Source organism: Embiotoca jacksoni, unplaced genomic scaffold (assembly GCF_022577435.1).
Source record: "Embiotoca jacksoni isolate LCO1_2020_lvr unplaced genomic scaffold, fEmbJac1.0.p SCAF_20, whole genome shotgun sequence".
Lineage (NCBI taxonomy): Eukaryota > Metazoa > Chordata > Actinopteri > Embiotocidae > Embiotoca > Embiotoca jacksoni.
The window spans coordinates 3,252,819-3,262,550 of NW_027185341.1; the positions used below are offsets into that span (position 1 = coordinate 3,252,819).

At 35.9% G+C, this 9,732-nt stretch overlaps 1 protein-coding gene across 1 annotated transcript; it reads left to right on the forward strand.

Annotated features, from left to right (window-relative positions):
* Positions 1-7,033: 7,033 nt before the first annotated feature.
* LOC138201819 (neurexophilin-1-like) lies at positions 7,034-8,634 on the forward strand. The gene is made up of 2 exons (XM_069155324.1): positions 7,034-7,143; positions 7,708-8,634. The coding sequence occupies exons 1-2, from the start codon at positions 7,084-7,086 to the stop codon at positions 8,449-8,451; spliced, it is 804 nt and encodes a 267-aa protein (XP_069011425.1). The 5' UTR covers positions 7,034-7,083; the 3' UTR covers positions 8,452-8,634.
* The last annotated feature ends 1,098 nt before the right edge of the window (positions 8,635-9,732 follow it).

The window sequence follows — 9,732 nt, forward strand, 5'->3', positions numbered from 1 at the left end:
AAATAAAAAAAAAAAAAAGGTTATTAAAACTAACCTGTATACTGAGGACTCACCCCACCTATGAAAATAAACACATACATATAAATGAACACAAATCTGAGACGGCTAACATGAAAAAGAAAAAAAAGTCAGATAGTGAATTCACATAAATGCATCAATTTTTTAAAAAAAAGGTTATTAAAACTAACCTGTATACTGAGGACTCACCCCACCTATGAAAACAAACACATACATATAAATGAACACAAATCTGAGACGGCTAACATGAAAAAGAAAAAAAAGTCAGATAGTGAATTCACATAAATGCATCAATTTTTAAAAAAAAAGGTTATTAAAACTAACCTGTATACTGAGGACTCACCCCACCTATGAAAACAAACACATACATATAAATGAACACAAATCTGAGACGGCTAACATGAAAAAGAAAAAAAAGTCAGATAGTGAATTCACATAAATGCATCAATTTAAAAAAAAAAGGTTATTAAAACTAACCTGTATACTGAGGACTCACCCCACCTATGAAAACAAACACATACATATAAATGAACACAAATCTGAGACGGCTAACATGAAAAAGAAAAAAAAGTCAGATAGTGAATTCACATAAATGCATCAATTTAAAAAAAAAAGGTTATTAAAACTAACCTGTATACTGAGGACTCACCCCACCTATGAAAACAAACACATACATATAAATGAACACAAATCTGAGACGGCTAACATGAAAAAGAAAAAAAAAGTCAGACAGTGAATTCACATAAATGCATCAATTTTTAAAAAAAAAGGTTATTAAAACTAACCTGTATACTGAGGACTCACCCCACCTATGAAAATAAACACATACATATAAATGAACACAAATCTGAGACGGCTAACATGAAAAAGAAAAAAAAAGTCAGACAGTGAATTCACATAAATGCATCAATTTTAAAAAAAAAAAGGTTATTAAAACTAACCTGTATACTGAGGACTCACCCCACCTATGAAAACAAACACATACATATAAATGAACACAAATCTGAGACGGCTAACATGAAAAAGAAAAAAAAGTCAGATAGTGAATTCACATAAATGCATCAATTTAAAAAAAAAAAGGTTATTAAAACTAACCTGTATACTGAGGACTCACCCCACCTATGAAAATAAACACATACATATAAATGAACACAAATCTGAGACGGCTAACATGAAAAAGAAAAAAAAGTCAGATAGTGAATTCACATAAATGCATCAATTTAAAAAAAAAGGTTATTAAAACTAACCTGTATACTGAGGACTCACCCCACCTATGAAAACAAACACATACATATAAATGAACACAAATCTGAGACGGCTAACATGAAAAAGAAAAAAAAGTCAGATAGTGAATTCACATAAATGCATCAATTTTTAAAAAAAAAAGGTTATTAAAACTAACCTGTATACTGAGGACTCACCCCACCTATGAAAATAAACACATACATATAAATGAACACAAATCTGAGACGGCTAACGTGAAAAAGAAAAAAAAAGTCAGACAGTGAATTCACATAAATGCATCAATTTTTAAAAAAAAAGGTTATTAAAACTAACCTGTATACTGAGGACTCACCCCACCTATGAAAACAAACACATACATATAAATGAACACAAATCTGAGACGGCTAACATGAAAAAGAAAAAAAAGTCAGATAGTGAATTCACATAAATGCATCAACACAAATTGAAGTGAATTAAATTGATGTTAAACAAATACTTACTCATCATCCCCAACAGCAGCGCAGACAAGATGATTTTACTTGCCATTCTTCCAAACCAGCTGACCAAATACAATGAAATAAATAAAATACAAGACAAAACTACAAAGCAGTCAGAGGGTAGATACCCCCACCTAGGCTGCTTATAAGTTTGTTATACAACTCTAAAGGCAAAAGATAGTTAAAGATGTTTATCCAGTTGTGTATAAAAGTCCCAATAATTAACATTTCAGCTGAAAATGAGACGCTGCTTCAATTATACTTTAGCTTCTAGAGTATAGTGTTCAGATTGTTAAGATTTTGATTTCACAAAATAAATTCTCAATAAAACGTTAATGATAAGCACAACCTTGTATTGGAAGTCTGTAGTATAATGCAATACATACAAAATTAATATTATACAAAATAAAACAATTACCTTCTTACATGTGCTTCTTTGGTTCATTTACATCTCGTGTGGGACTGCAGGGCTGCCAGTTTTTATCCAGTGAAAGCTGGCACAGTTCAAGAAATGTGTTGTTTTTCCAGTTAGACAATCAGATGGATTCCATTTTGCTTCCTCATAACAACCAATCATTCCATCGTGCCTTAAGAATAATAAAATGATACAAACAACTGCTGTCAGTCAAAGACAAGAGACAATACTGTAATAAAGGCTTAAGCACTTGTTCTTAAAAAGTTAATTAAGTGTCTTGAAACCGGTATTCAAATTGTTTTTCAATGATTCATTTTTGCAACCATTTGTTTTTGTTTTCAGTGTGAACAGTTGAGAGCACATGACCTGGTCTTTGTTAAGTTATTAGATCTCCAAAAAAAATGTCTCTTTTCAATCCCAAATTACAACCGAACATATCTCACTCATTCACACTGTTTTGTCTTTTTTGACAGGTTTTGAGATACCTATGCAACCCACATCATTCTATACTACAATACATACTGTACATACTCAGTATTACATTAGTCTTCAAAGACAAGACAAAAAAATCAACTGCTATATTTGTCACTCTATTTCATTATGTGGCACTAAACACAGATGTTTATCCAGTTGTGTATAAAAGTCCCAATAATTAACATTTCAGCTGAAAATGAGACGCTGCTTCAATTATACTTTAGCTTCTAGAGTATAGTGTTCAGATTGTTAAGATTTTGATTTCACAAAATAAATTCTCAATAAAACGTTAATGATAAGCACAACCTTGTATTGGAAGTCTGTAGTATAATGCAATACATACAAAATTAATATTATACAAAATAAAACAATTGCCTTCTTACATGTGCTTCTTTGGTTCATTTACATCTCGTGTGGGACTGCAGGGCTGCCAGTTTTTATCCAGTGAAAGCTGGCACAGTTCAAGAAATGTGTTGTTTTTCCAGTTAGACAATCAGATGGATTCCATTTTGCTTCCTCATAACAACCAATCATTCCATCGTGCCTTAAGAATAATAAAATGATACAAACAACTGCTGTCAGTCAAAGACAAGAGACAATACTGTAATAAAGGCTTAAGCACTTGTTCTTAAGAAGTTAATTAAGTGTCTTGAAACCGGTATTCAAATTGTTTTTCAATGATTCATTTTTGCAACCATTTGTTTTTGTTTTCAGTGTGAACAGTTGAGAGCACATGACCTGGTCTTTGTTAAGTTATTAGATCTCCAAAAAAAATGTCTCTTTTCAATCCCAAATTACAACCGAACATATCTCACTCATCCACACTGTTTTGTCTTTTTTGACAGGTTTTGAGATACCTATGCAACCCACATCATTCTATACTACAATACATACTGTACATACTCAGTATTACATTCGTCTTCAAAGACAAGACAAAAAAATCAACTGATATATTTATGTCACTCTATTTCATTATGTGGCACTAAACACAGGTATTATCTGGCACTAAACACAGGCATGTAATAAAATTCATGCAGAATACGTGAGGTTATGGGCTGTCAGTTTATAGTAAATGCACTTTTTTCCCCATCTTTGCACTGGAGTACCTGTGAAATTTCTAATATTATATGCATATTTTGAAATCATATAAACAGAAATTTTACTTGACATGAGCTAAAACTAATATCTTCTATTTAAAGCTATTCGTTCCTGATGTCAAACAAACAGTCATTACGACAATTTATCTTTGTCTTAATAGGTATAATCTTCTGCCATTGAGATACCTAATCATCTCCTGAGACTTCTTCTTCCTTCCTTTCTTCCTAATTTTCTTTTTTAAAAATACAATGAAATGAAACTGTGGCTTACTGGAAAAACAAAGTCCAGCAAACAAACCAGCTGTAAATTGTTAAGATCAGAACAAAGACACTCAAAGCAACAATGTGCCATAAATGACATAGGCACCAGCTGTGGTATGAGCTTTAGGAGTGGTGCAGTAACATGAGTACGTGCAGGAATTATTTCTCACAGTTTCTGCTTCTTGCTGTGTGCAGGGTTTTCTGCAATTTGTTTTTCCAACAAACCAGAAAGAACTTTAAAGGAAAAACCAAAGTTGTATTTTTAAAACAGACGCCCTGATGAAGATGTTATAATGGTAAACCATTTCCAACTTTGGTCCTTATCTTACAGTGACTGTCAATGTTAAACACGAGCTTATCCGCATTACATTGTTTGATAATGCAACAATAACAACATTCAATCGAGAGCAATTAGAAAAACATGAATGGAATGGCGGAAAATGATCATCGAGAACACTTGAACCTCTAGGCTTGTCTTACGGAATCTTTGAATGTGGGTGGGTTGTTTGATTTATTAATTGCACTACAGAAACTGGTAGAACCTGTGTGAGCGGTTGGCTCGGGGATTTCCCGTTGCAATCATTATGGGGAAAATAAAAATAGCATTATTCAAGCAACTTGCAGGAAACTCAAAGTTAACATAAAAACATTTAAAATGCACTTGTTTGTGAATTGCAAACTTTTATTTAGCTGCAAACAAAACAGCAGAAATGTAAATAACAAGCTTAAAGTCTTGGTAGTAAAACTGGCAGATTGGCAGCCAGCGTGTTGAAGTTTACTGGATGTGTGTTGACAGTGTGTGAAATCAGCAGAAGAGTGCAATGATTCCACTTTATGTCACTTCTGTCTGTACCTTTTTGTTCAGTGTCTATTTTACTTTAATTTGTCAAATTATTATCAAATTATTGTTTCATTACAAAACAAAAAAAGGCCCAAAACAAAATTTCAGTGACACTGTTACACCGTTTTACACAAACTGAGGAGATCCATTTTTAATTAAACAAACAATAATAATTCGTCCAGAAAAGGACCAAGAGGATTTAGAATTACAGCCTCGTGGTTGTTTGCCTCCACCAACCAGGCAAATTGCAATTTACAGCAATGTCTGTCCAGACTCATTTATGTCGTGAGGCTTTGCAGGAATTTAGCCATTCTGATAGAGCACGAAGTATCCATGACAGCAGACAACGCTTCAAATATGGATTTTGCTGCAAAGAAGCTGCAAATTATAAAAAGTGGATGCTTCACCACATTTTCAGCCCGACAGCACAGAAGATCTGCAGTAAACACAGTCTCAAGGTGGACACCCAAGATTAGTGTCACCAGTTCAGTATCTGACTAAATGTGAAATATGATCACAATCTCCCTATCTCTTCCTCTGGCAATGTGTAATGGTTGACCTCTGACCTTTTGGATATAGATTAGGATCACTTCTACCATTGAGCAAATTTTCCCCTAAAACCTAACAAACAAACAAAACATGTTTCACTAATGCCCTCTGATTCGCTTACAAATGCCGTGTAGTCTGCAAATACTACACTGATACAACACCATAAATAAACTAATATGGTTTTTTTTGCAAATACAAAAACATATTTCTCAGACATCATGCTTCAAAACAAGCACAAAAAAATATATCCAACAAACACAGAAAAATATCACAAGACTTTTGGAACAATCTCTCCACCATCAGTGTGCTGAGATTTTCTTATCGGCCTATGTAGTTTGCCCTCCACAGCAGCAGGTGGCGCTATGAGTCAATTTAAACATGCCAACCAGGTGGATTATTGAAAGAATCAATATCCCACCTGCTGGACCGCGGAAGATGTCAGACATGTTTAGTATGCTTAGTTATTCACTTAAGCATCACAGTTTAAGACAACAGTTCTGTTGTGGTATTAATAAGTACAAAATGACAGTGGATATGAGATAAAAGTAAATCTAAATCAATTATTTCCAAAACAGTCCTATTACAACTCCAAAATTCCAATCTCTAAATAAAAAAAAACCCTTTTTGATCACTACCACCTAAGTGACTGAAGATGAAGAGTCATTTGCATACAATGTACAGACTTAGTGTTAACTGTGGTCGTTTGCTTGTTCGTGTTGATGAATAATGTCTTACTGAGTGAAATTTGTTTGGATCCAATCATCCATAATCTCTGAGGACCCTAATGACTGCAAAAGAAACAATTTAAAAGCTGTGAAAACTTACTTTTTTAACGATGTTTATTTTTTTGAGTAACAGTATCCTGTGAGAGCATATTATTTCCATACAGTGTTGGAACAGTTTCGCTTTATTCTCCGCGGAATATTTCTGTATTTGTGCTTTTTGTCAAAGTTCTTTTCACAGGTTTGAAGTGGGCATCTCTCTGAGGGAAAAGGATGATGTCACTTATGTGCACAATAATCAGGCTTTAGTAAAAACCGAATAAATGAGGGCAGTAATGGGGTTGACTTTTACACTCTACAATAGCAGATCAGGGTTTCCGTTTTCATAACTAAACTCTTACTAATGAAATATTATATAATGTACACCTTCTTAAATCTGGGGGACAGTCACCTGTAATTTGGCTGCCCAGTCTGGCCACAAGATGGCAATATCACATTATCTGGGATTAGTTTGCCTCCTTAACGAAAATATAACTACATACTGATTTCAATCAAGCGTTAATTGAATATTTTCAAGAATTAGAAGGTAAAACAAGTTTTTCAGTGACAGAAAGAAGAGGAGGAAGACTAAAGGCAGGCAGATGCAGTGTCACATAGGGTAAGTGTAAGTGAGAGAGTGTGTGTGTGTGTGTGTGTGTGTGTGTGTGTGTGTGTGTGTGTGTGTGTGTGTGTGTGAGAGAGAGAGAGAGAGGGAGAGAAAGTGGGGAGACGGCAAAAAAAAAAACGGAGTGTTAAAAATCTTGAGATCTGAGAAAGCCTCCCAGTCTGTCTGCTGTGAGTGGAAGAAGCAGGACCTCACACACAGAAGGTTTCTGATTCAAGTTCAAATGAGGATCTGGCTCTATTAAACATGGATTTCCAGCAGCTAACGTGGCCTGAATGAAATTCAAAAAGGACAGCGGATGGCTGTTGGAATAAATGCACGATGGAGACGTTTGCCAGTCACTGCTTTGTTTGGATACTTCTGAGAGGAATCTGTTGTCTGGTGAGTTCAAACCAATGGTGGGTTTAAAACAAATGCCTTCACAGTCATTGTTAGGAAAGTAATCATGTGCATTTTATGTGACTTCTGCAAGTATTTCCTGCTATATTTTACAATGAATTATCGCACCATTTGTAAGTGCAAGGTATTTTGCCGTTTTAAATGCCAAAATACATTATGCCGCATGAATTTAAACAGTATTGTGTGTACGTTTGATAAAGTACGTGATTAACAATGCTTCTCAAAAGCTAACACATATCAATGCTAATATAGTTTTAAAGGCACAGTTCTTCACAATAAGTACTTTTGCCACAATTAAGCAGCATTTGTATTTTTCATTGAGGCATTCCTAATTTAAGTAATTGTGAGAAAATATTTTCACAGCAGTCTTAATTTACCAATTTTAAATATATATGACACGTTTTTGTGATAGATTGAGCTTAAAATAGGTGTTACAAGGCGATGTAGTGAGTATTAACTGATGCTAATATGCTCAGCCTCTCTGCTCTGTTTGGTTTATTTTCTCATGGAGTCAACGTTTAATTTCCGCCACGGTTTTCTGTCTAGATGGTTCTTGGACATCACCAAACGCACGGCAACTTCACCTTCAGCAAAAGAGCATCACCTGAACTCGGCAAAGACCGAGCAGCTTCTGCACAGAGGAACTGGGTGCTTCAGACCAGGAGTCTGATTCAGAACAGCAAACTACCCGGTAATCCCCTCGTCCCGCTTTCAAAGCAGGGACTTTGGGAAATACTCGGAGGAAACTCTCCGTCACACTCCAACCCATCCTTAAAGACGAAGATCCAGCCCGTCGTGAAAGTTCACGGAGCAGCCAGACTGTCCCGGACGTTCAGTTGGGGTGACTTCTACTCAAACATCAAGACAGTCAAACTGAATTTGCTGATAATGGGAAAGATTGTGGATCACGGGAATGGCTCTCTCGGCATCTACTTCCGCCACAACACCACGGGCGTGGGCAACGTGTCCGTCAGTCTCGTCCCACCCGCGAAAGAGGTGGAGTTCGACCTGGAGCGCCAGAGCGTTGTCAATCCCAAGGACTCGAAGACGTTCAACTGCAGGGTGGACTACGAGAAGACGGAGCGCAACAAAAAGGTGATGCTGTGCAACTACGACCCGTCGAAGACATGCGCCCAAGAGCGAACCCAGAGCCACGTCACCTGGATGTGCTCCAAACCTTTCCAGGTCATCTGCATCTACGTGTCTTTCTACAGTACGGACTACAGGCTGGTTCAGAAAGTCTGTCCGGACTACGGCTCCCCGAGTTCAGCCTACCTGCCCACAGGTTGAACAGAGGTCACGTCAAGGACACCGAAAAGGATGCTTTCAATAGACACACGTACAGAAACACTGTTCAAACGGGGCATTGTTTTGAAAAGAAATTCCGGCGTTTCTCTTGAAAATCTAGTCTTAGAATATTCCAAATACTGTAAAAATGTGTTTTTAGTGCAACATGTTGCTTTATATTACATATAAGAGATGTATTAGTTTTTTTTTTTGTTTTTTTTAATGAAATGTGTATAATTAGCAGCGTGACTAGTTATACAGCGTAATGATTGATCTGATTGATTATTTTCTTGACTAATCCAGCAATTGTCTGGTTTTTATGAAATGACAAAAAAAGTATCCGACATAATCTTTATATCATTTGTTCGAGTCCAGAGAGATTTAGTCCACCATCAAATAAGAAAAATAAAACCAGAAAATAGGTGAGGTTAGAATTTTCTCCTTTTTTAAAAGACTGACTCAAACAATTAATCAGTTATTACAATAGCTGCCGATTCATCTTCTAACGATCAATTAAATAATCAAGCGTTATATTTTTGGTCTGCCTAAAATTTCTCCCCTAATTCTTTGCTGGAACTAAAGAACGTCCTTGAGTGTCCTGTTTGTAACACTGAGAGAGTCGTACTATTGCTAATCAGGATATTGCTAAACAAACACTTTTACTCCAGCACCACTTTACAGGATAAAGTTTGAAGCGTTTACATTTTTTTTTTTTTTTTTTTTTTTTTTTTTTTACAAACCGTGTTACAGGGTTAGAGGGGATGCACGTGTAACACTCTTAATTTTCCATTCTGGTTGTACACGTTTGTCATACGTCATCCTCGCTCTCGCATGTATTTCCTAACGATCTGCACTGTATGTTGATCAATCAAATATAAACACCATTAAAATCAAATCTACCAGCTGACGCTTCGATGATTTCTGGAAAGCTCCTCGGAGAAAACGCTGCGCCGAGGCAGCCGAGTGACAACGCACGGTTTTTTTTGGTTTGTTTGTTTTTGTTTAAAAACCTTCTGGGGCCATCGCAGATTCAATAAACCCACTTCACGGGGAAACTGCAATATCCGATTTCTTGGTGGAAAGCGGAAAGAAAATATTTATTTATGGTTCTTTATACAAAACTCGTCCACGCAGAAGTTTAGAACCTCACGCCGGCCACAAATGATACAGGTTTAAGCCTAAAAGGTGTTGTTAATATTCTAACATTAAACCCACATTAATAATAAAATAAAGCATGTCCGTTGCTGCCCACGTGTTCAAAACCGCCTAAACCTAAAACATTGT